The sequence below is a fragment of the Microchirus variegatus genome (genome assembly GCF_963457635.1).
Source record: "Microchirus variegatus genome assembly, chromosome: 14".
NCBI lineage: Eukaryota > Metazoa > Chordata > Actinopteri > Pleuronectiformes > Soleidae > Microchirus > Microchirus variegatus.
Window position 1 is genome coordinate 16010705 of NC_139815.1, and position 27603 is coordinate 16038307.

At 40.3% G+C, this 27603-nt stretch overlaps 1 protein-coding gene across 1 annotated transcript; it reads right to left on the minus strand.

The window, feature by feature from the left end:
- Positions 1 to 249: 249 nt before the first annotated feature.
- On the minus strand, positions 250 to 26224 carry tent4b (terminal nucleotidyltransferase 4B). Its single transcript, XM_083900439.1, has 12 exons — positions 25666 to 26224; positions 11902 to 12025; positions 8795 to 8841; positions 7394 to 7514; positions 6389 to 6496; positions 6162 to 6290; positions 5734 to 5947; positions 5523 to 5649; positions 4856 to 4959; positions 4065 to 4276; positions 3079 to 3225; positions 250 to 2458 (listed from the first exon to the last, which is right to left on the minus strand). Exons 1-12 carry the CDS (start codon positions 26199 to 26201, stop codon positions 2300 to 2302), a joined length of 2028 nt encoding a protein of 675 aa, XP_083756565.1. The 5' UTR covers positions 26202 to 26224; the 3' UTR covers positions 250 to 2299.
- Positions 26225 to 27603: the final 1379 nt, after the last annotated feature.

Genomic DNA, 27603 nt, shown 5'->3' on the forward strand with positions numbered 1-27603 from the left:
CTTTAAAATGCTTCTTAGAAATTTGTCATTATAATGCACTAAAGCACTCAGCCCCCCATGGCCCTTTCCACAGCCTATCGAATTACCCCACAGTGCTTAATGGGTACTTACTACTGATGCATTAACATTATGACAGAGATAGAAGACGGAACACAGCGCTGGAAGGCAAAGCAAGAAGAAGTTGACTCACTCAGGTGAATTGTACTGTTTTTTTATTGCATGGATTGTAAAAGCTGCAGAGACGTTTCAGATGAGCACAGCTGGATTTGAAGCCTTCCTGCAGTAACAAAAACAGGGTCGGCGGACATTCAGATGGCACGACAAAAGTTGTTTTGTTTTTTTTAGTAAACTTTGTTCACATTTCTCCTTGTTCCTGTCTGCCACAAGACCAGAGTTTGTATACTGTATTTAAGCCACAGGTGTAGCACTAAGGGTTGGTGGTGGTGGTGGTGAAAGGGGGGCATTAAACCATTCTCTTATGGGATGGGAAGTTAGTGCACAGATTCAAAATGTGCTTCACTGTCTTCAACACGGGTGATGACAGTTGTTGATTGTAGTGATGTTTGGGATGGAGGGTGGTAGTTATTGCTGGCTGCTAAGTTTTCACTGTGAATGAAACTGGTCACATTTGGGTCAGATGAGAAGGTAGGGGGTTTGCACTGTGCTTTGGTGTCTTACTTCCTCCAACAATGTGCAGCTGCCAATTTAAATAACAGGGTGTGGATCAGTCAGTCACCCAAAAAAAAAAAATTAAATGATGCCGCAATTAACCGTCCAAATGCAGTATACAAGCCCAGTCTCCATATGGATTAAGACTCAGCGCAATGGCTCCATCTAACGGCTAGTTTTTGTACTGCAATGACAGAGGGTGTGTTTTAAGGAATAAAAATCCCTTTTAAAGTAAGTAGACCAGCCATAGATTAAAAATGATCACTGTAACTTGTTCAGTGGTCTCTCTCAAGCTTTTCAAAATAACTTGGTCACTCAACTGTCACTGGAAAAAAAAAACAAAAAAAACCAACAATTAAATAATAAAGGTGGTAATTTTTACTGTACCTAAATATACCTGTTTTCAGCCCACAATGTTAATAATACATTTATCCTTACTATGCTCATATAATTAATAAAAAAATAAATACATTTAACAAATAGAAATGATTTTGTCAGTCGGCAAACTACCGAAGGTACAGATCATCACCCACAGTTATATTTTAAACACAAAAAAAATATTTTTTTTCAAGCGTAGGATTTTTCAATAAAAACCATTATCACTCCTTATTTAGTGATTTAAACCTGTCGCCCTCAAGCCTCTACACTGGTGTGACTGTGCTACCGAGACAAGATGATCATCCCTCAGTCATCTATTAGGCTGCATGTGAGCGCTGGCTCAATCAAGGCTCAATCTAAACTTTAACACTATAGCACACTCACATAGAGCAACCGAAAGGTAAAAGTGGATGCTGCTGATGATGATTTATGTTGGCAATGAGAACCCCAAACAGCTCTTGGCTTTAACCAAAACAGCTGTGGGCATAAGATGTGCATGTTTACATGTCCTCAACCAGTATATCTTGTAAAAATGTCATATGAAACAATCCCTTCTCTCTCATGTTTTTAACTTTTTTTCTGGTGCATTTTTTTAATACAAATTGTCATATAACCTGTTCAGACATAATAAAACAGATTAAACCAACAGGAAAATCAACCAACAAAAAGAAACCTCATGCATAAGTTATGTCCCACTCTCATTGATTGCATTTGTAAGTTACCATCTTTTAAAAAATCTGTATACATATTTTTCTGCTGTTAAACATAACATTTTTTTGTTTTTATACATTTTAAGCCATTTGCCATTTTCCTTTTTTTTTTTGATAAAATTTTTGTTCCTTTATTTTCCAGCCAGCAGCTCCGGGTAATGCTCCAGAGTAAGATTCCAGACATTCAATCTGCCTACTCCTGAACAGCAGGAGGCGCAAGAGGCATGTTGTGTCGGTGCTGGCTGTGGTAAGGAAACTGCTCCCTTTGTAGAAGCTGTTAAGAAGCAAATGAGCATTCATCCTTTGTGATTTCAGTGTAGGTCCAAGAAATTAATCCCCATTTCCTATAACCTTTAATTACTTGTCCTGCTCGAAATAGTTGCTTGTCATCCCAAGAAGCTTGACGAAGAGACGGACACTGCAGGTGTTTTCATACTACTAACAACCTCCTGAGGCTGGAGTCTGGCAGCAGAAGTGGGACGTGACAGGCAGTCAGTTGCAGACAAGGACGGGGGGACTTGGTAGGGCAGATGAGGTCACCCCTATCTGCAGAGATCCTCTTGTGTAGAGTCCCGTACATTTTTCCTCTTCTTGCTGTTGACCTGGTGGTGTGGCTTGTTGCCCGGGTGATTTTTGGTGCTGGATGAGGAGCTCTGCTGCCCGTGGTGTCCACTCTTTTGATGGGAACGAGACATCCTGGCCTGGGGGGGGGGGGGGGTGGTCAGAGCAAAAATACAAGATCAGTGTCTTAGAATATTGTGTTGGTTGGAGTGAGAAATGTTCATATTTTATCTCCAGATCTTCAAGAATGATGATTCATGGAGATTTGTTGTATACACTACCGGTAAAAAGTTTTGGCTCACTTAGAAACATCCTTATTTCTGAAGGAAAAACCAATTTTTCCAATGAATATAACATTAAATGAATCAGAAATACACTGTACATAGGTGTAGAGGCCCCTTTTATGTTTGCTAATCGCGTTAAAAGGCTATTGGATGATTGAAAAACCCTTGAAAACTGGTGTGCAATGATGTTCGCACAGCTGAAAACAGTTTTGCTGGTTCTTTGACGAAGGCAGAGTTTGAAGGGCAAAATTATTATTTGGAATAAGAATCATTATTTCTAATCTTGTCAACGTGTCGACTATATTTTCTATTCATCTTGCAACTCTTTTGATGGATAAAAGTGTGACTTTTAATGGAAAACACAAAAATTGACCTTTTAAACTTTTGACCGGTAGTGTAGACCATATCTTGTTTTTGACTGAGATTAGCAAGTTTTTGTGTTACATGCATTATGTACAAAGTAAGGCTGAGGGCACCTTTCCTCCCTTGTTGCTTCCAGATGGAGTGCAGGTAGTGTGGCTCTGTGTTCGGTGATTGCTAACAGCAGCTGTCTTCTCCCGGTGGACGCCGGAGCCCCGGCCTGACTGCTGCTTGGCTGTCTTACATGGTGTGCCATCAGAGTCCTGGAAAACAACAAAGACAAAGAAGGACTAATCAGTCTTTGAAAAGCAATTTGTCAGCAACATTTTTTTTCTTGTCTAGCTTCATGAATAGTTATCTCCCAAGTGGCATAAACCTGCTGAACTCTGATATCGCCTCAGCCAAACACGACGATAAGGTACAGTACGTTGGTTCTGTGAAATATACAGTTAACAAATATGTGCAATAATAGTCTAATAATCTGTGCTGGTTACTTCTTTCCGATTTCAGTTAAACAACATATGGCATACTTGTCAATGTGCTAGTACACATTCTCTAGAATTAATCTGCTATTCTGGCTATTTGTACAGTTGCAATAATGATTATTTCATAATCAATTCATCTGAGGTTTAGAAAATGTAAACTACGATGTTCTCAAATGTCTTGTTTTGTCCACAAACCAAAATTATTCCGTTTCTTTTTTTGTATGGAGCAAAGAAACCAGAGCATATTTACATTTAAGATGCTAAAAAAAAAAACGGAAAACTTGTATTAATAATGAAAACAACCTCAAACTGATTATCAAAATAGTTGACTATTCATTTTGTAATCGATTAATAGAGTAATTGTTGTACCTTGCTTGCTCATTCTGTGAACTGTTATAGTATAAATAGGACTGAAACAATTAAGTGATAATTTAAATTATTATTATTAATAATTGAATTGGCTTTAAAACTGAAGCATTGCAGCTTGTTGACAGTTGGAGCAGTGGAGCAGCCCCGATTATAAGATCCCTGCCGTAAAGTGCCTTGAATCAATGTACAAATAATAATGACAACATGCTAGAGAAGCAACATTTCAAATGTGTGCATGTGATACAGACCGCATCGCTAGAGCTGGAGGTCGTCGTCGTCGAAGAGGGCGACAGCAGAGAGGAGGAAGGAGAAGAGCGCAGCGAAGGGAATGGAGAAGAGGAGGTTGATGAGGTTTTGCTGTGGGAAGTCAACGGTAGAACCACGCCGTATTCGTCGTCATCTGGAACGTTGTTGTTGCACTCGTCCAGCTGCTGGGTCTCAAACAGCGTGACGTCGTTCCCTATAGACGAAGAACAAACACAGACGTAAAGGTCAGGTCAGCTTTTCGAGCTCTGCTAGCATCCAGCCAACACGAGGTCAGATTGAGACGACCCAGTACTGCTGATTTTTATCTCACCTTTGTTTCTTTTAGTAAAATTTCAACAATCAAAAGAAAAAAAAACATGTACAGTACAGTGCAAAAGTCTTCGGCCACAATTGGATTTGTTGTATTAGCAATGCTATAGTGATGCTACTGTTTCTACAGGTTTAACTGTCAAGCGGTAAGGTTAGGGTTAGCATACCTAACTCTAACCCTAGCGTGAGTGACCATGCACCTGACGACTCTGGCTTTCTTGGAGTAGAACCCTATTGGTAAAGCATGTGTTTGTTCTACTATTGTTGACAAATATCTGCTGTGAAAAGGGTCTATTATGCCAAAAAAAAGGTAGCATTACGTACACATTGACAGAAAAGACCAACTTTCCGTCACATCACTCTAATCCAAATGCCAATGATCACAGAATTGGACAGACACAGAAACAACAAAGCCGGAGGTGACCTGAGACTTTGGCACAGCACTGCAGGTGTTTGAACTCACTGTTCAGTGGTAAATCATTCTGCGGTTGGCTGCCCCAGTTCTTTCGGATCCATTCCCTATATTCATCCACTTCCTGTGTCACCCGGATTATTCTGCCAAGTATGCTGTGAGATGACATACAAACACAGGTTAACCTATTACATTTGTGTTTATACAGCAGCAACAAAATGAAAGAATGTCCAAGAAGGACCATACACGTAAATTAGTTCTGTCAAACGTTAACGCGTCAACGGCGTATAGCGGCGTCAACGTTAAAGCATGTTAACGTGGGTCGCGTTTCTATGACGACTGACTGGAAAAAGACGTGCGTGACGTCGTGTTTACATGACGCCGCATTGTTAAAATGAGTCTTTAAAGTAACTCTTAACTTTAAAAACAGAGGCACACATACGCAGTACACAGGTACGCAGGTTATTTGTAGCGCTGCTCTTTTCGTTTAATAAACAGACCGGTCCAGTTTGACTGTAGGCGCGCTAACGGCGCTAAAAGGAGCTAATGACGCTAACGGAGCTAACTGGTAAACGGTGCCTGGACTCCGGTGTCGTGGCACGTAAACATGACGTCATGCGCATCTTTTTCCGGTCAGTCGTCAAGGAAACGTGTCGTGCGTTAACGTATTGCACAGCACTAAAGTAAATCTCTCCTCACTGATGAGACAGCTGCTCACCTCTCAGTATCATTGTTGGGGTAGTACTTGGCGATGGGTGACACAGCATGACTGAGCACCACATAGGCGTAGTCGAATCCCTGCTTCACCTGCATGACACCATATGAACTCCGACCAACGTCGTTGTCTGTTGAACAGAAGACAAGTGTGTAAATATGAGGACCTGTATTAAAACTTCCAAACGTTTGCAGACTGTATTCACTGTTCCTACCTGGCTGCAGCGGATCCTCAATGTAGAGCATGGAGGGCCTATAACCATCCATCATGCTCTTCTGAACCTCGTCTTTGGCAACATAGCAACCCCCGTCTTTTATCCTGATGCCCGTCTTCAGGTAGTTGAAGTGGCGACCATAGAGCTCAAAGAATTCGATAAGCAGGACACCGATGTTGATGTTGGGGCTGGAGACGTCTTCCCTGTAGTGAAGCTGGAAAAGAGATTGAGCATTGTAGTGCATCAATACAAACGTGATTTACACTGCGTCTCTCCAACAGATTTTTATATACAGCAGCGTGGATATTTTCATGAATTATTACATCACACGTCTTTTAAAAAATAATCTCAACCAGAACAAAACCGTAAGGGAATTTTCTGCTAGGGAAACATGTCCGTTGTTATCGAGTTAAGAGGCAGAATCTGACCTGCAGGAAGCTGACAGCCATGAGAAAAAGGCTGTAGGAGCCAATTCCACCGGTAAAAACCTCATTGAGGTCCCTCTGCAGAAGGAAGTGCTTCAGCACCAGGACCAGGTAAGGCAGCACGGGGTATTTCTGCAAGATGAAACACAATTTCATATAAGTTTAATATAAGTGAAGTTGCACATGCTCTTGAAACTACAGCAATAATGAGTCTGTATTTAGAACCGTACCTCTTTGAACTCCTTGATGAGGCGGGCGGCTTTAACTCCACTCTTCACATTGAAGCTGATGTCAACTTTGACCTCAGTGAAAGAGTCAGTCAGTTTAATGATGGGAACCTTGGAGAGAACACACACACACACACATCACACTGTCAGAGAAAAACAAGTAATGACCACACTGCCCACTCAAAACTCCTGACACCATGCGAAAAAGTATTTGTAAAAGAATAATAATTATTTATTTAATAATAAATGAATAAAAAACAACATTTCTATTTCTACAATGTATTTCTACATTTTACAACCCCATGTTCACTGATCTCATAATTCCACTATATGATCCTTGAATAAAAACCTAATGCAAAATCCATAACAAATACAAAACTCGCAGCACAAACATAAAGCTTTGTTCAGATCTTTTCAGTCTCGAAAGAACATTTGAAAAGATTTTAAACAGCCACTGACGGTGTGAATAGATATAAAACATGAGCAGCGAGACATACAAGATCCAAAGCAAAGAGCAAAGAAATTCAATGTCTACATAAGAATAGGTGGCATACTTTAATACCAATGCACATAATGTGGGTGGTAAATATAGTTGATTGATAGCACAGCCTGTTGTGAAGCACCATGTTAGAAATAAGCTACAAAAACAGAGCCAACTTTTAATTTAATAGTACTACTGTTGTCAAAAAGAGGAGAAAATCACGTTAAGAAACAGGAAAACCTGTCAGGTTGGGTGTGTGTCTTATATTAAGGGCATGTTTTTGCAGGTCGGGCACAAGGCTATACCTCAGAAATCTAGAAATTCACACGGCATTGCACTGAATCATTGCCAAACAAAATAACTCAACTACGGGTATGAATATACACTTAATCTGACAATTAAATGATTATGTGTTCATAGCAGTGGCATTTCTACGTCACCCCATAGAAATGTATTAATATTTTTGTATTTCAGCTTGTTTAATGACATATTTGCAACACAGGACAAACAGGTGAGAACAGTCTTACCGTTGCTTTGTCCAAAACTTTAATGGAGTTCTCATCTGCAATATTTCTTTTCCGCAGAGCTTCTTCCAAAGTCCACAACGGCAGCATCTCCCACTTCCCGAAAACTACCAGGTCAATGTCACTGGTGGGGGAAAAAAGAGGTTTGACTTTTGAGGATCATTTTTTTATTGGTATTTAAGCATTATATATAGATATGTTTAAATAGGTGCAAAATGGGCAGACAACAGGCACATAAAGAAACAAAACATTTATGGAAAAAGGTATGCCCCTTCCAACCAAAATCCCACCCATCCCCACTCAACCTGGACAGTGGGGACATAATTCCATCTTTGCCTGTTGCATCTTGGCAGCCTACTTCCCTCAAGAAGCCATTTTTGCATATTGACAGACTGGAGCTTTCCACCTGTATGACATTATGTGCCTTTTAGCTGTTAAGTCATTGAGCCAGAGGATATGTGGTGAATATGAAACAGTTTTTGACAGTATGTTTGATAGAATATCTCCAATCCTTTCCAAATATTATATATCTTGGGACACATAAAATTATTTTCAATTTCAGTACAACTTTCTATTGCAGACAGGTAGCTTTGCTTCTCTTAAGTGAAAAAGCAATGTGCAATTTCACACTGAACTTAACTTCATGTGGGAGCTTTACCACTTGTGGAAGCCACAGGTGTGCAGTCTATTTTTTTTTTTTTTACCTTATCAAATGTTTTTAGAAAAAACTAAACGGCCAATCAAATCAGCCACTGATATGCAGGTGGCCACAGAGCAGCAGAGTCCCATTACAGTATTCAATATATATGGTATCAAAGGTCCACAGATCCAGGTGAAATGTCTGTGGGGGTGGGTAGTGGGCAGTTGTGTGCTTTTCTGTGTTTGTCACAGAACACACAACTCGTGATGATTGTGACAGTGATCCAATCACGGTCAGATCACAAACATTTCAGGTCTGACCAGTCCCAATGCACCCTGAATGTAACCTTAGATCCAATCACAGAAACCATATTTCAGAGAGGTGGTTTGCATTTGGTTTGCAGCTACATTCCTGAGATGAACACAATTCATCCTCAGGAGGGATTGGAGACTGCCTCCTCAGCTGACGTCGTTGGATCAGCTATTGTTTCACGACATCAGTGCTTACAGTACTGTGCAAAAGTCTTGTTTTTATGTATGTCAATCAAAGCATTATAATGGCAGGTGTGAACAGTCATACTAGGCCCGATAAGGAAGAGAAATTGTAAATAATGATGGAACCACTTGAAAACAAAAGAAAATATCGATTCTCAAATGAAACGGGCTATTTTCCCCATAACAAGATTTTGGGTGAAGTGCCAGTTCACAGACAGTGAAGTGTATGTTTAGAATTTCTGGGCCGGTTCAAAGAAAAATATGACTCACCTTGTAGGAAGGTAAAGACCAGTGCTGAAGCTCCCAAACACTTGGACCTGAGAAAGAATTTTACACATAGTTACAAGTCAGTAAATTATTTCATTTAATTTGTAAATCAGGCAAAAAAAATTATCTTAAGCATCACCCCCCTTTACATGTTTAACACACTAAACGTTTAACAATGTATGCTAGGTATGTTAGGTATTTCGGACTTACTGTGAACAAAAACCTGTTAAATCTGTAAGTATTCAACAGTCTAACATTGTGATGATGTAATGATGAGCCCACGCATAATCACAGTTGTGGTACAGAAACTACTCATTAAGAAAGAAAAGAAACCGAGTTTATGGTTTTGTTTGCATACAAACAAGTGAACCTAGCAGGTATGTGGAGAAGCCTTAATCATAAAACACAGGTTATTTACCAACAAACTGATCTGATTAAAATATCATCAGCCTTTTAAAACATAATAGACTCGAGCTTTGACTCTTAGACTTTCGCCTAACAACCCACATCAAACAAATCAGTGTAACCGTTACTGGTTTACAGCCCTGTCACGTGTCGAGGACTAAGCTGACTGCAGAATCATGTTTGCAGTCGAATACACAGTAAATACAGGTGGCCGTTGTGTAGTTGAGCTATGTTTGATCTTGCCGTAGTGTTGTCGTGAGTTGTAGTGAGAAAACTCTCTGACAAGTTTTAAAACCCAAGCTGAGGTGATATTCTATGTGACATCAGACTAGGGCTGAATAGAAACCCTATATTTGTTGTCGAAATACCATTTTAGATTAAATATTATCCGGACCTACACATAATATTCTACAGACAGAAGAAAACATTTGCACACACAGTAGTCATTTTATGTTTTTCGTAATTTCAATAAAAAATAATCTGAATGATATTTACTCAAAATCGTTCAGCACTACATCAGACTTTGGAAAATACTACTTAATAATCTTATAGTTGTTAGAGACAGTAGTGTTTAAAGAGTTGGCAGAGGTAAAGTTGGTAAAATTTATGCAATTGAAGAACATTTGGTGCAGCTATTGTCTTTTCATGCTCAATTTTGAGGTCAACTTCACACCTGTATAATGTCCCCTCTGTATCTCTGCACAGCTGTGCAGTTATCAAGGAGAGAAAAATCTGTCTGAAAGCGATGCCAGTGATGCTGCGGTGGCTGTTAACAAACATCACACTGACCGGATGACTAAGTCTGCCCCCCCCCCACTCACGCCACAGCGGAAAACAAATGAAAAAGCGGGCCAGGACTGGTACTGTGTTGGACTCCTTTTTATTTAGGAGCTGCTTAGCTCAGAACAGACACACTTCAGAGCACACTGCTCTATCAGCAGGATCAAAGTGAGTGAGTACATGTACGCCTGATGTGGCTCTGATTAACATGGCCTGAACAGATAATTGTGTAGCAGAAAACATGACAGAAACCAGGGTGAGTCTTCATGAAAGGCTAAAGCTTGTCACATTATCTTGTAGGGGTGGAATGTTTCATTAAATAAACCCGTCGCGTACGGTAGGTAGGCTTATCACGGTTCGGGGCGTGAGTGTATCGTTCAGTTGGTACGGTTCTTGACAGGTAAACCTAACCCCAGATTTCCACCTGGCGAGTTACGGCAGGAGAATGTCAGCCGTGCGGTTTTGCACCGTCCTCTGCCCGGCACCGATCCCCACTGGGCGCATTCAAGCAGCGCAGCGGTGCCTTGGGAGCCAGCGGTATTCACGGACGCGAGATCACACGATAGACTGTGTATATATATAGGAAACAACAACAACACAACTTCTTCTATTCGCCGACGTGGAAGAACTGTTGACCTGGCCATCTAAAAAGGATCTGTTGTGTCATGAATTATGCTGTGTTGTTCCACTTCCACAATCGGTCTTTTGTCGTCCATCGTGACTCTCCGAGACCCTCTGATCAATTGACTGTTGACCTGGTAGCGCAGGTTATCGCGTAATGTTGATGTGAAGTTGTGATATGTACTTTTGAAAGGGAGGCGGACGTGTTTTACTTTGATTCTGTGTCGGACTTGCTGTCTGGTGCGATCTGCTCTGTTGAGCTTGACGCGATTCAGCAACGGCAAAAATAGAACTGTTACCTATTGATAGCGCTGCTATCCAGTGGAAATGCTCACATTTATTAGAATGGAAGTGATCAGCAACAGCGACCGCGCCGCTGATGTTCCGCTGCTGTAACGCGCCCGGTGGAAATCCGTGGTAAGCCAAAGCTAGTAACCCAGTAAAGTATGTTTCTTATAATTCGATACAAAGAGGAGATGTGGAGTGTTGTGTGCTGCAGGTCAATTGTAGAAATGGCAAGAGAAGACACTGAGGGAGGCCCAGGGTTAGAGGATGCGCCGTGTCATTTCGTTCTCCTGTGGCACATTCTGGATTGAGTGTTGCCTATGATGACTGCGGTAAAAAAAAGCGGTGGATAAAACTGCAACTGTATGCACTATGCAATGCATGTTGTGCAACACTTACGAATACGTTAATCTATGGAAACATCACCCCAGTGTGACAATTGACAGCACAAGGAGGAGAGAGCTGGGTAGGAAAAACAACTTCTAAACAGCCACTTGGTGAAAGTCAGACAGGGCAAAAGCCATGGGGGCGTTTCTACAGTGAAGGATATGCAGCCTTTAAGCCGTGGTGGAGAATGCAGGATTTCAGCATATGATTTAAGTTCTCGAGCCACGGCATAATATGCCATCCCTCCGCCACTTCAGAAACACAGTAATCCCCAAACGTTATTAGGAGACACGGCAGGGAGAAAACTTGGGACTTTACGTTAGCATCTCAAACCCAGCCTGGCTCTTCTATAATAACTGTGGTACCTGAGCTTTGTGTGAGACCAGTGGTGCCCACCGAGTTCACAGCACACAATTTATGATATATTTTACAAAATCCATTTCTGCCGAAAAACAAAATAACCTCTGGTGATAGATAGTGTCTGTCTCTGTAGAGCTTTCAGATTACATGCAAGATTGTTGAGCAAATTACTGCCAGCTATGCTCACTCTGTTTATTTGTGATGTGGGGGGGGGGGGAATCAGTTTTGTCACACAATGCTCATACATTTTTAAGGTTGTGTACAATGTGTACCTCAGCGCTGGGCCACAGGTCGTAGATAACTCCCTTGATTCTGTCCACCACCTCCAATCTCATTTTTTCCTCCTCCGGTCGCGGGGAGATGTACTCGTAGAAGTCATTGATCTCCTCGTGTAACCTGCACAGGAAACAGAACACGACATGGTGAGAACAGTGGAAGAACGTTGGCAACAGGCTATGACAAAGCAGAGAAGCGGCACCCTACAAGATTAAAGAATTAGAGCTGTCAAATAAACCATGTAGGCATGGGCAGAGGGTGTATGGGGGCAACTTGGGTGACGCACTACCAACTAGGAGAAAGAGATTTTTTTTCCTAACCAATTCCAAAGATCCTTAGTACTAATATTCCTTTCAACCGTCTCTGCCAGCAAAAGTAGTTATTATCAGTGTTCTAGACATATCATTTGTCATTGTCCAATCAGAATTGTTGGATGCAAGTCTTGTTTTAAATGGTCCTGTTGGTCCTCTTGATTTTACATCATACAACATTAGATTCATGTAAATAATTTGTGTTTATGAAGTTGCCATCTAGTGGACACAAGAAGGACCCTGCGGGCAACTGAACGAGACAAATAGCGCAGTTTACTGCGAGTGATGTTAGTAAGTTTACCCTCCTGTTGTATGACACTCTTAAATGTGTCCAGCAACAGAAAGCGAGAGAAAAAAAGTGTCACCCAACACTTTCCTCTAATGTTGTACACATCACTGTCTCTTCAACTGTTGGATCAACACAAATTTCTCCATAGGTCTCTCTTGACCGGTTCAGTGATACAGTTGCAGAAGGTCAATAAAGCTTAGATATGTGGTTTCATTAAAAACACGTAGTTTCGGATAGCAGGAACATAGTTTGTTTCAAGACATAAATGATTTACATTACAGGGACTGGATTCAAAAAAATGTTTTTCAAAAAACATTTGAGTCACAAAATCCTTAGACCGATCTTCCAAAATATGCAATTTCCTGTATCCTCCGCACAAATCTTCCGAGACTAACGCAGTCACACGAGACTTTACCGCAACAGTCGACCGCAAACTGTTTGTAACTGCAAAACGACACCGCTGTTGTCTTTTTCTGATGGGCAAAGCTTTGGATGTAGGCCAAGCTGCGCTCACAATATGCTGCGCTCACAATATGCTGCGCTCACAATATCCTCTTCTGGACGGCTTGGAAATGATATCAAACTGACATCAAGTTGAGCTTCAACGCTGGCTATTTTGAACATTAGCAGGTTTTTAAGGTTCGGGTTGTCAAACTTTATCAGAAAATAAATCAAATTGAGACCTTGTCTATTCATGTATTCAGTAGCGATGCACAGCCCTATTTGCATCGCCCAAGCCTAGGTCCCCACAAGAATGTCCATTAATTTAACGTTTTAATTCTATATTCCCCCTCTGACACTAAAAACTGAGGTATTTTGTACTAACCAAGTATGAGACACATTTATGTAACAAAAGAATACAAAATAAAGCGTTGCAAAAAAGTTAAATGTTGACAGAGTATTTTAGAGAGGCTGTCTTTCCTGTGAAGGTACAAGTAGATTTATACGAGTTAGTAAAATCATTGGTTCGTTGGATTAATTGTTTGACCGATATGTTCCGCCAAGGTTTCTCTTTTACCACTCCCGATTTCTTCAGGTCAATTTCTACAACCACAGAAAAAGAAACAAATGAGTCCAAGAAGACAGAAGGTTTCAAACTCACTGTGAAGGTGACAGTGAGTGTTTCTAACTTCACCTCACAAACAACATCTAACTTTTGTTCTGTAGAGCAGAGCAACAACAGAGCAGTAACCACAGCTGGTTCACAATGTAATGTCAGAATAAAAGGAAAAAAATAAAAAGTTGTTTTGAGTAAGGGCAACCGCATTTTGTCCTTGAAACGGGTCATTCTGCCCACGCGTGCTGACCTTTTCACTGACCGACTTGTCTATGGAGACCCACGGCACGTCTCTGTGAGCAGACAAATAAGAGAACAAGCATGCAGGTCTAAACACAAGCGCGCACACACAGCCACATAATCCCAGATTAGACCAGTAACAAGTTCAGGGATAATGCTTTGTTTAGAGTCTCCAAATGAATGGAAATCATTGCAGTGTCCTAAGAAGAATATATTCACAAACCTGTGTGTGTGTGTGTGTGTGTGTGTGTGCTTGTGTCTAAAATAACATACTCTTGACCTGACAAAAGTCAACGCACACCTAATAAATTCTGTAGTAGCTGTACTATCCAGGCCAACATTGTAAATAATAATTTGTTCTGAATGTTTTGCCCGGTAAAATAAAGGTTAAATAAATAAAAATCCAAGAGAAACTCTTGCAGAACAAACGGCTCTTCTACTTTTGCTTTTATGAACCAATTTAATCTTAACATAAATGTCAAAATGTCACAAACGGTAACACAATGTCCTTTGCAATTTCCTTTAGGCCAACGTCATATCTTTAAAATTGATCCACTGTTCTGCAAATAGTCCAAACTCCAAACATCATAAATTTTGTATCACAAAAGAGCAAATCCTGACATATAGAAGGCTGAAATATTAACGTGGTTTGGCATTTTGCTTAAAAAAAAACAAGGAAAACTTCAAATCAGTTACCTGTATTAATGTTTATTTGACAGACTAATCAATCAACTGAGCAAACATGTTCTTGACAGATACCCCACATTTAGTATGTGCCAAGGTTGTGTTAAATGCATTGCTGTTTGTTGGACTGAATGAGGCCCAGCTGACTCCTTAAAGGTATGACTGAAGTGAATGTAAATTTAGGATGTTACTGAAAATGGAGATGAATGGAGGTCAGCGAAGGAATGCTCAGAGGAAAGAGCCAGCCTCTGAGTCAAGTCCATGACAATAAAAGTTCCGTCTGGTGCAGATTCTATCACAGCTGCGCTTCCTCTCTATATCCCAGTAGAAGAAAGTTGGTCTTTTTTACAAACACATCTGTCACACAGACACATCGACTAACTGACATGAAGGTTTTTATCTTGGGGAAATATTCGGGAGAGTTTGTCTCAAATAAATACATGAAGTGAGTTCAATTATTCAACGGAGCTGACCTTGTTTGCTCAGTGGAAAGTAGGACTGAACAATTAATCGAAATTTAATCAAAATCGCAATACGGCCTACTGCAATTTTCAAAACGCAGGAGGCGCAATATTTGTTAACGACAAAATGTGTGTCAAAATATCATTTTAGTTGAATAATGGTCTTGATATATGCACATCATATTATTCAGACTGCAGGGGACATCTTTGTTTCTCACAGATCTACACAAATATCACACAGTAAATCATTTTAAATTCTCGAAAAATGAGAATCATGATTTCCTTTCCCTCTGACATCATGAATCATATCGCAATTGCAATTCCTGTTTAAATAATCGCAATAAGATATTTATTCAAAATCGTTCAGCCCTAGTGAAAAGTGGAAAAAAAGTATTGATGTCCAGTTCACAGTCAAAAAATAAGATGTATTTAAGATGAACTATATTATATTAAAGTGCGACTTAAACAATTGACTTATTAATCCGCACACATAGAGAACTGTTCCCCCAAATCCCTGAACACATAACAATATATAACTTTCATATTTCATATTAATATAATTTGATGGATACGATTATGCCAAATGGAAACAAAACATAATTTTGCTCACATGGTGTGGCTTTGCTTTGAGTGTAACTATAGTCTGAGTGCTTATGGATCATCATAGATCAAGCTTTTTATTTCATTTATACCAAACTACACAACAACAATAAATTCAGGGAAAAGACAGGGAATTGCCATTTACATCAATGTTGTGGCAAGGCTGTCACTGATACTAAAAAGGAGTGAAATGTTATACATTTTATGAGGGATGTATAATATATTTTTATAAGTGTGGGTTTGTGCGGCAAGTGTCATCACAATGGTGACTCCACCTCATGATTTCTGTAGCCAACAGGCACCCTAGCAGCCACTGAATGATTTTAGATCACTGCTTGGACAGATTATGTGTCATGTCACATTTGTGTAAAAGATATAGAATAAGCATCTACAATGCCAAAATAAAAAAAGGCATTCATCCGGATGCCATATTTCCATCACCACATGATCATTTGACCTCATTGCAGACAACAAAAGTCGGAATTTTGGAGACATGCTTTGAATGGTTATTCTCACATTACATGGAAATTACACTACGTCTAAGGGCTGGGCATGACATGGCTTGAATTTCCAACACACAGTAGGTTGTTTCATATGTTGCATTTCAGCCCAACATTTAATTTGTTTGTTTGTTTGCTGTCAAGGAAGAAAGCGCACAATGTTTCCGTTTACATTTATTTTCCTGCTCCAACCTAGTAACTGCTTTTACGCAGCCTGACAACAGCCTCTGAATAAACAGAAGGTTGCACTTCAGAGTAAAAGAAACTCAGAAGCTATGATCTCATTGCAAGCATGTTAGTTATGAGTTCACGGTTAGGGAGGCACAGTTCTCTGGAGATCCACTCTGTGTCATAATGGCAACAATCTCTTTAACTCCATGTGCTGTAACTGAACAGGGTGATTGTATAAATGTGGGGCTTACGGCGATGTGTACATTCAAACTTGGATATTCATAACCATGCTAAAATGAAGTCACTGTCTGGCACGATTATTGTACTGTTTTTTTTTCCTGTTTGCACCGACTACTGTGCCAAAAGTAATTTAGAGGAAGCAGACTGCTCTGATATGAGATCATTCCTTACTCCAGCACAGCACCATAGGTTTCATTTCACAGCAAACAGGCAACTGGGGCTCCCTCCCCAGCATGTGACGAGAACAAGCAAATAAATTGAATATTATGCCCCACCTTCACGGAGATCAAATGACATCTCAGTCTTCAGCCTGTCTAGGTAGCACATGTTCACTTGGTACTGCTTTATCAGACTGTCATACTTCGCCCACTTTTATCATAATAATGTTATTTAATCTTGTGGAACAGGTTTTCAGAGAACTGAAGCTCCTGAATGGAAAAGAACATGTTATCTGTCCACTTTAGTGCTGCTCCTTTTCCCGACATATACCTCCAACTTCAATATCCCAGTGTCACTAAAATTGACCCCAGTCTTATGTATGCTAATTGTCTGGAAGTTCTTAGTTGAAGCCATTTGTGTTTTGAACAGAATGCAATTTGTGCTGTACAATGTCTGTCTAAAATCTAACTGAGGGATCACAGGGAAAGGGATGAATGGCTGCTAAGGAGTGACAATATGCAATAAAAGGTGCTCACAATGATTTTTAAGAACAGGATTGACAGAAGCGGACAAAAGAAAATGCATGTGGCAACTGCAACTAAAAACCCTTGAATGCTATACAAACACAAAGTAATATCAGAGTTCCTACGTATTTTCCATTTCAAAATTCCATACTTTTCCAGACTTCTCTGAGGATTTTTCAGTCAATATTAAACATCTGAATATCAATTGTTAGATGCTTATATGGAAAATAATAAATGAGAGTCGCAGTCAGTAACAGCAACCATGGTAACCCGACACCATTCTACAGCCAGCTTGATCAGTTTCATATCATCTACAGGTAGGCTATGTTGCATTAGTAACTTGTTTTGATTTTTATATATTAATATTTTTAATTTTAGAAAGTGAGATAATAGTCTGGAAACAAAACAAACATTTTTCCATATTTTTTTCTCTCTTTTTCCCATACTAATCCAGACCTGGAAATTACTCAAATTAAATTCCATACTTTTCCATGCTGCCTAGGAACCCTGTAATATATATTAATGATGTAGCTTTGGCTTGGAGGTATGGAGTCACTCATTTTAGTCGGTCTAAGATAATAATTCCGTTTTCTGAACGTCGTCTTTACAAGAGTCTTAGTTGGACTAACATACCTGGATAATGCAATTCATAGTCCGATTACTCCTGCATGTATATGCTTAGTCAGACTGGAGTCAGACTTGGTGTTTTGCGCATGCGCCAAATGTTTGCCTGAGCAGCGGTAGGCAGTGTGGGTGGTAGTGCATCTTAAAAACATTTGTGAGGAAGGGAGGGGATAGGAAATTATCTAGTAAATAACTGGTGAGTGAGTATTTGAATGTAAAGGAAACACTGGTTAATCACACAGCTACCTTGTTTATATTTGATGCAGCAAGCGGTTGTTTATATTTGAAACAGCCGTTTTCCTTGCAGTAGTTCACATTTCAGTTCAATGCACATGTTCTTACTACTGGGCTTAAGTGACCACTACACTGTGTTTATGTAGTCCTCCTTTCCTTATTAATACTTTATGATGCATTTCTTCAAGGTTTTCTATTAGGACCTAGTGCATCCCAAATAAGTTACAAAGTGATGGTCAACATGAAACAGACAAACAGCTTAATGGTGACTGAAAGGAGGAGGAGAGAAAATATGAGCTAATGTACAAGCAAAATAACAAAGTGTGTAGGTAAAGGAAAGAAATAAAAAGGCAGACCGTAAAATGTGATAATGAGGGGAAGAGAAAATTGGGAGTGAGGCAGAAAGAGAGGACTGGGCGTGGTGCTAAAATGCCTTCATGTGTACAAGAGCCATCTGTTAGGTTTAGTAGGCTGAAGGGCTGCAGTTGCATCTCACTGAGCAATGCTCACCGAATATTCCGAGAGCATCACTTTTGAATTCACTACGTAAAACCAACAAGCTTTCAACGACATTACGCTTACTGTATGTATCAGTAAACACCTGCAGGAAACATGACACCGCTGGTGTTCCACACTTCCATAAACTGTGTCCAATTGCTTGGACACAGCAATATTTTACAACAACCACCTATTTGAGGCCTCAACAACCTTTGCAAAAAACTTGGAATGTGTGTCATGTGACACTGCTGCTGAACCACTAACAACTTCAGGTTGCTAAGGTTGCCGTCATTACACACTGCTTTTGAGAACAACAGCGAACAGAGGCAGAGGTGTCAGTGTCCTGCAAATGGCAGATCCATTAATGTTTCATCAATGAACTGATATGTTGGCCACAGGGACACAACAGCTCCAGTAACACAGGTGCCAAAACACAGCTGAGTGCCGGTGACAGGCAACTCATGCCTAATCAATGCAATAGTGTCCTGTAAGAATAGTGCGACTGCATCAGTCTAACAACAAACATATTGTTTAGTGGGAATGAAGTATCACACCTGTCATGTCATCATCTGACAAAGGCTTTGTTCATTATCATATAGATATATAATTTCAGTATGCCACATAAAATTTCACATCATCATTCATATCAATGTGCCACCACTCGTAAAAATGTACACAAGTGAGCAACAATAGCTGCAAAGTAAGACACAACACAATACTAATCATTGATTACTAGGACATTTAATTTAGTACTACTATGGTTTTAATGATTATGGGTTGCACCTTGGCAGCATTATCAAGGACACCGGCACAACAGCACCTCTGCTGATAAAGATTATCATGGAAAACATTGTATATTAGGGGTGGGAGGGGAAATAGATTCACATGGGAATCGCAATTCTAATCATCCACGATTCTGAATCGATTCATAAACTTCAAAATATGATTTAAAAAAATAATTTAAGTTTCTATTTTACAAAACACCAGTTTGTGTTATTTGTGCACAGTTTATTTTTGTAACTTCTGGGAGAAAAAGGCAGCTAGCCTAAGCTTTTATTTATGCAAGTTATTTTTTTGTACAGTAAGTAAGTTAACTTAAGTAAATGTTAACTTTTGCCTTTGTGTGATCACATTATCTTATACAAACTGTACTGTTTTGATGCCATAATTTGCCTTAACACACTATGCATTGTATAAATTTTTGAATCGAGAATCGTATGAATCAGTCGAATCGATTTTGAATCGAATCATGACCCTAAGAATCGGAATCGAGTCGTGAGTCACCCAAAGATTCACATCCATATTGTATATGTACTTTTTTTGTCTGAGTAGCCTGTGATTGAAAAAGCGTGACGTGACTATGCATACTCACAAGTGGGAATCTAAATGAATTATGGGGATATTGGTGGAAGAGAGTCTGACTACAATACATATTTAAAAAAACTGATTAAACATACCAAAATACCAAAGGGCACCAGTCATTTTCTAATTTATAAACATAAAACTATTTTTCAGAGCATGTGTCAAACATTTTTACAAAAGTTTTTAGAGGCAACACAACTAATATCATTAAAAAAGTAATGTATTCTATCATAATGACAAAAAGGAAATTGCCCTTTCATTCTGTAAACAAACTCAAGAGGTCACAGCCTGAGCAGAGGCTATGAAAAAAACAAGAATGTTGTGAATTGCAGTGCTGGCTGCATTGGTCTGGAGCATGGGAGGATTCATATTGGGGGAAAAAAGAAAAACACATTCCTCACTACACATGGGAAGGCTGAGTTATGGAGAGCTGCCCACACGTGCTTCTCGAAGAGAGACTGTTTCACTGGCAGTCAAAAAGAGCAACATGCAGTCTCCCCTCTGCGCTCACATGCTCTGGCTAAGAGCCAGTCAGCCTGCAGAGACACAGAGAGGGGGGCGTGACATAGATGTCAAAGACCATAGAGACTAGACCAACCACAGTTCTAATAATGGAGCTTCACACAGAGGTACTATCTGTGTGTTAGTGCTGGGGGTCATGAATCTCTAACCGTCAACAACAATAAATGGCAATAACAGCGATAGCTAGAGCTGTTCATCAGTGAGTGATTAACCGCACATTTCATTAGCCAACAAGTGATGTGCTGCTTCACCACTTGGAAAATGACAATTGATCAAACGCAGGCTGCTCTCTCTGTTTAAAGGTCCCATATTATGCAAAAATCAACTTTTTAATCGTTTAAATCCTTATATGTGGGACTCTGGAGGCCCCATCAGTCGGCAAAGTGTAAAAAAAGATGACCGACTTGTGTTTTTGTGGTCCTCCTCAGTCTAAGTACAGGAGATGAAACACACAACGTTGACTAACGCACTCACTGGAACGTCACAATGCGCTAAATTCCTGATATTGTTGTCTGGCAGAGCTCCGCTTTGTCTGTAAAACACACGAGAGCCATGGCGAGGGCAACGGTATCCAAAAAAAACGGAAGTCCGCAAAAAGTTCTATTTTTGGCTCCACAGTGCAACACAGAGTTCTACACAAACTTCCAGCCTCAGAGGATGTCATTTCCTGTCCCTTAAGTTTTTTTTGTTTTTTTTTTTAAAAGGTGTACCTAAAGAGATACAACTAAACAGAGTGTTCTGAACAGGGCTGTATTGGCAGGGTGATTGAACTGCTGTGGTGCTTCATCCTTATGGTATTTTGACCGAAGCATGTCACAGACATGTTCATTAGGACACCAGGGAACTAGGTTAACTTGGAGAAATGGGGTATAATATGGGACCTTTAACCACTTTGGGCCACAGGAACTAATTGCATCTCTGAAGCAAGAAATTCAGCAAATGTGATGGTTGGTTTTCAGAACCAGTGTTAAACTGGTGCCAGTTCCTTCTAGCGCTCCGGTGGCTAACGTCACACAACCAACGTGGAAGGACGTGTTCACCTCTACAGACATACACCAGACATCATATAAATCATATATATCAGACAACTTGCCTCTTCTTTTATTGTTTCTCTCTTGTTTCAGTCATAAACGTGAAGATAGTGTATAGCTGCTGTGCCCCAGGATGAGGAAAAGTTAATCGCAAAGCTGAATGTCAGATTACTGCAGGTTTGGAATAACGTCTGCTCTGGCCATTTCCGTACTTGTGACAATCACCGAGGGGGCATTATAAAGGTCATATGTAATCAGTCTGTTAAGTTCAGCAATATATTGCCCAATCTCTGTGGAAATATCGCTTACACTTTAGAATTTTTGGAAATCAGAACATTCTACTGCAGTCGTTTTCAAATTCTACAACAAACACTTATGATGACAACGCTGTTAACAGCAAGCAATTACATGGACGCATGCTTGAAAAGTTTGTCCTCAACTTGCTAAATTCAACAAAAGGGACTTGAATCATTCATAGAAACTGGAGAGAGACTGGGACTGAAGGACAAAACCAGGGCTATTTCCTAAACGTATTGCCGTTTTAAAGACGCCATCCTTTTGAGACAATTTTCCATTACCACAAATTCATGTGACAAAGTAAAATCAAGTTGAACCTAAAAATTTAATTTGCTGTCTAGGGCAATCCAATAAAAAGCAAAGTAAAATTTGGTATTTAGATAAACACAGTTATGACTGGACCTTTAAAAAGGAACATTTGTCTTTGTGCAAGTATGGCTTGCTTTTCCAGGGTTTACTCATGTTTGCGTCTTCTTTGTTTGGAAACGTCTGATCAACTGAGCTGTGAAGGAACGGTTTCCGAATCAGGTTTTACTACTAGCGATTTATCATATGTCAATTTAGATAGGGTAATTAAGATTGCACAGCCACAATAAAAGACAGACCCATAGATCCACCATCGCTCTGAATGTATTTTCTAACAATGCTTCTTTGTATTACGATAGTGTAACTAACATTTTGCCAACACAATAGAAAACCTCAACACCAGATCAGAGCACAGTTCGGCTGGAAACAGGTCACAACTCTCCAAGGCTACACTGACTTCCTGTGTCCATTACAAAGAATCTAAATACCTCTTTTGCTAAGCCAGAAAGGGGGAGTGTTAAATGTGGAAAACACTCCCTTGGAGTCCTCAATCTGATTGGTCAGACAAAGAAGGGGCTCTGGTTTCTCTCTCTCAGTGGGTTGGCTTTGTTTTGTGGGAGTGAGGCCGTGTGGAGCATGTAAACACTGATCCTTTTCCATTATGATGTGGGCCATTTGCTTTGACTTGGTCGGTTCCAGAAACACTGGAGGACCATAAAACACAAATAAGCACCTGCAGCATCCAACAGTAAGTGTAAAGGTGTTATTTTGTGACTGTGGTGTTTGCTTAAAATATTATATTATAATATAAAGTGACACAAACTTACCGAACGAGGTTGCACTGGAGCTGCTGGTCTACTGAGCTAAAAAGTATGGTTTTCTCCATGGACTTTGGTGCAGGAGAGTAAGCCATTTGACAACTCAAACACTATGTCGAAGGGAGCTTGGCAGAGGGTGTGCACACAGCATAGTCACACCCACTCTGCCTCATCTCATACAAGAACACTTCAAAAACCCATACTCTCTCATTAGGGTAGTGTTAATATGCCACCATCTCCTTAAAATCAGTATATTTGCCATTTCCAAATCTGCCAATCATAACACTGCAACAAACACAAACATCACCAAAAGTATTTTACCATGGAAATACGTGTACACAGCTATGATGGCAATACACACTATAGATTTCAACATAGACTTTCCATATGCCATAGGGTGTGCTGACATTGTGAATTACCAGGGTCTGTTTAGACAGAGTGCGCTCAGTTGCGGTGAATTTGAGCAATGCTCTTAGGTTCCAGTTCTGGTATTAGCCAAGCTAATCACAAAAGAATGTCCTTAAAGAAAACAGAGCTTCCACATTACTATAAATGAGGACCAGCCAAGGGCTGAGCTTCACACTGCCATGCCCTACATATCTTATAGAAAGGGCAACTCACTGCACCTAAAAAGGCCTATAAATAGCCCCTCCCACACACCTTCTTCCAAATATCATAATTGAAACAAAATCGGGAAAGAAATCAAGTCCTTGTTTTTAAGTTTTAAAAATATCTCATCCGATTGTCAACCCACATGGAAAATGTGTTACTAACCACCTTGCCAAATGTGAAAGATTAAAAAGAATTGTTTGGTGTTTAAAAATAAGGTTTCAAATAAAAGTCAGCAACATTCTCTATCCACTGGAGTCAGAACACACACTAACTTTCACACTTTAGCAGGGACCAAAGTCTGCAAAAGTCGCTGCTCCTCCGTGTATATACAGAATATAAATGTTAACGCACCAGTAATCAATTTTTGTGTTCAACAAACATTTAAGAAAAGAGGTGTTCACCTGCTTTATCTCTATCTAAAGTGTGTGTAACGATCAAAAAATTAACGATCAATTTTCTCAATATCATAACTAGTCATTATGGTAGCCCCCAGGACTTCCACAGAATGACCGTCCAATCACAGACAAGGTTCACCTGCATGTCCCACGTTTACAACATGAGTTTCTCAGTACCGAAATTCCTATACGTTTTTGAAAGTGGTGTATGGCATGACACACTTGACATTACAGTAACGATATGCTGAGCGAGGGAATACTGTATCGATCTGCCGCTTTGAATGAGAGGGAGAGAAGGAGGAGGACAGCCGAGAGACAGATTGGGGAGTTTTAATGTGTATTGGAGAGTAATTTTTGATGAATTTGAACGTTAGTCTCAAAAGACACGTGCTGTGAAGGTCAGCGAGAGTCAGCAAACGTCACAGGAGACAAATGGCTGATGACAGCAATGATGGCAGCGACCACGAAGAAGTAGGGTATGTAGAAAAGTTTGCACAAGCGAATCAAGTGGATGTTTACTTTGTTAAAAGTATGATTCAACTTCATTGCAACATTACTTTTGCACCTACAGCAGACGTTTACTGCGGTATCGCTGACCTTTCATGTTATCTGATAAAGGGCACCATTGACCTACGATGTTATAGATATTTTTTATTTTTTTGTAATGCTGTTTTTTTTTTTTTTTATCTGGCTTACTTATTGTTGTACTTCATCATTAAGGTTATACTGGGGTGTATGAATTTATATTTGATCTTATGCTTCTTGTAGGCCATCCAGTGCAACCAGTCCTCGCCATGGTCACTGACAGGGCCGTAGCTGTATTCACAAACATTGGGGGGTAAAGGGGGGGGGTGCTGTCCTAAGCCGGTCACCATGTCGTCCAAAACGGAAATTGACCCAGACACCACCCCTCACCCACTGAGATCCATGCCTAGAAGAGCTGAGGTGGACATTTATCAGAGAAACGCAGAACATTTGAGAAATAAAAGGCCAGGACTGACATACTTTTTGCACATATGTAGAATAGTTCAAAAATGTTAAATTGTCCGTGTATAATTGTTTGTTGCACTTAAGGATTTTATACTGTTCCAGCATTTGAAAAGAGTTATGACAACAACGGATCCTGTGCGTCATTGAGCCAAAGTTTAGGCACGCCTAAGATATCCTGAACATAAGACTAAAGAGGAATCATTATTTTTCATCGACGTCATTATTTACTCCACAGATTTTATATGTTCACACTTTACAGACTTACACAGAGTCTATACAGACTTTAATTGGGTACTACATGTATGTACTTTGTGTGTACTTTCCTGTACATGTCTTTAACCCATGCACTTTCTGAGGTGAGGAACACTGATTCGATTTGTTTATCGCTGGGAAACCATGAGCACATTGAAGTTCCATTACTTCGTAGTGTTTAAACACGTGAATTCAGAATTGGACTCGCCCCTTTATACAGATCAGTAATAGTATATGGGTGCAGTAAAGTACAAGTTATGCAACTGTGGATTCCGTGGGTGGAGATGAAAAGGTGGGTAGGGTGACAAACCCAGTTTCTCTCTGCGTGTTATTGGCATCGTGCAAGAGTTTGATTGACACTTAAACCAACTTCTAGTTTGCGTGGGACAACATGCACGTGCACAGCCTCGCACACGTCGCTCCACAGTGGGAATCACTGTGCACGAGACTCAGTAAAAAAATGTGATTTATAAGCACTCGCTTAATGAGTGGCAAGGAAATGCATCCGCTTCCAGAAGCTCTGTTCTTTTCGTACAACAGTTAGTCAGATTGTAATCCGATTAACTTCAATAAACTTTCTTACCCAACTATTCCCTCAGAGTAGTTCCTCACTTTCCATGGCGTGCCCGTGTAACCGTCGTAGGCTCCCGTGTCAGGGCAGCTGCCACTATTCAAGAGATAGGCATTGAATCCGAAAGTGCTAGCTTTGTTGTCTCTTTTCCTTTTGTTGGGATGTCCGTCCGTTAACCCCCTCCAAAGCTGCTGCTGTTGCTGCCCCCCTACGACACCGCCCCTGCCAGCGACTCGGTTGTTGTGGTTGCTGTTGGTTTCCAGTGGTAAAAAGTCCCGCTGCTCCGTTATTCCTCCGTCCCCCATTGGGATCGACATCCCCAGAGTCCTGGCCTCACCGCTGCCTACGTTGGAGTCAAGTGCTCCGTTCCTGCCGGTGAGGATGGCTCCCTGCGCTCCGTTCACAGTCGACGTGCTCTGGGATCCAGTGGTGTAGCCGTTATTGAAATGCAAGAAGCCGAGCCCTTGTGTCGTCTGCCAAATCTGCATCCACAGGTTGTTAGCGGGTCCACGCTGTTCTGGCTGAAACCAGGCGATTCTAGGATCCATCAAACAACACTGGAGGCGCACCGCCCCCCCCTCCAACCCTCCACCGAGCAGTGCTCAGCTAGAGTGCTGCTAGCCAGGTCGCTAGCTAACGTTAGCAAGCCTGCTATAGCCTCGTTATGTTAGCTCAGGTCCTGGGCTGCCCGTGACTTCAACAATCTGGTTTTAAAAAAAAAACACGTCTCTTAATAGAGACGACACGCGCCGCTGTCAACCAAAAACATCCACGGGAATGAAGAAGAGTGCGAGACAGGTGTCGGCAACCGCAGTTCAAGCCAAAGTTAAGGTTGGGATTGAAGAAACGTGCAGTTGCAGCCTATCGAGGCGCCTCTGACCCTTTCCTGCTGATGGTGGGTCCCTCAATGGCGGCGTGCGCGGTGCCAATACGCATGCGCAATGTAAGTGAAAAGGGGCGGGGTTATATGCGTTACGTAATTGACCACGGTCTTTTGTTACATAACAAAACAGTGTGATTTATAAACGGTGGCAAGACCTTTGGAGATGTTTTCTGGATAATATCATGCGTGACGTTGATCTCTTGTTTGGAAATGTAGTGTTTTGGTTTCCTAAAGACCGATACGAAACACAGAAATTAGCATTTAATAATCAACCTTTGTTATATATGTATTTACAGAAGTTTCATGTTCACAAATCCATGTGTTTTCTTGAAAGACTGAAAAACTAAGCCCTTGCTTTCTTTTATCTGCATTTGTATGTGTTTTGTTCTTAAGTTATGTTGATTTCACACTGTATAAATGTTGTCAATCTTTAATAAAAACAAAAAAAAAACAATGGTATAATTTATTCTCGCTCAAAGCAAAATGGACAAGATGTTAGGTGCTACTCATTAAATTCACAATATACTGATTATTTAAACAACTACATTATAAGTGTATTATCTTGAACATCAAAATGATAGTTTATAAAAATCTGTACATTCCCATGTGTGTCTTATGTTCATAAAATAGTATAGTACATCTTTTTTTGACCTATGTCATCTGATTGACGACATGCTCTTCCTTGGGTGTATCTTATTTTTTATTTTATTTATTTATTTTAAATTCCAAGTCAGAAACCCAAATCAGCAGCTGAGGAGTTGAGATCAGACTTCAGATCAGACTCTCAGTAGAAAGCCGGCTGATTTCAAGATTTAAACACAACATTTTAAAGCTAAATTGCCTGTTTTAATCGACTGAAGTCTCATCATGACCGTGGCAGTGAGTGTGCTAAGCCCTTTTAGCAGAGTTACTTAGTGACATGACAGTAGTTTTGTTTATCATGGCCAAACCTATTATTTAACAAATTTAACAAAATAATGTTTGCATGAAAGAAAATGTCCATAAGGCTAGTTAATAATAAAATCACCCAGTTCTGCTGGAATTGCAAGAAGAACAAATCCTGTCTC

What these genes read in the sequence shown, in the direction of transcription:
- tent4b (XM_083900439.1), bottom strand. Translation starts at nt 26,201, where the DNA reads ATGGATCCTAGAATCGCCTGGTTTCAGCCAGAACAGCGTGGACCCGCT. An exon ending in AAGTTTTGGACAAAGCAACG is followed by an intron (nt 6,497 to 7,393) that starts GTAAGACTGTTC and finishes GTTCTCTCCAAG; the next exon opens with GTTCCCATCATTAAACTGAC. An exon ending in CCTCCAGCTCTAGCGATGCG is followed by an intron (nt 3,226 to 4,064) that starts GTCTGTATCACA and finishes GTTGTTTTCCAG; the next exon opens with GACTCTGATGGCACACCATG.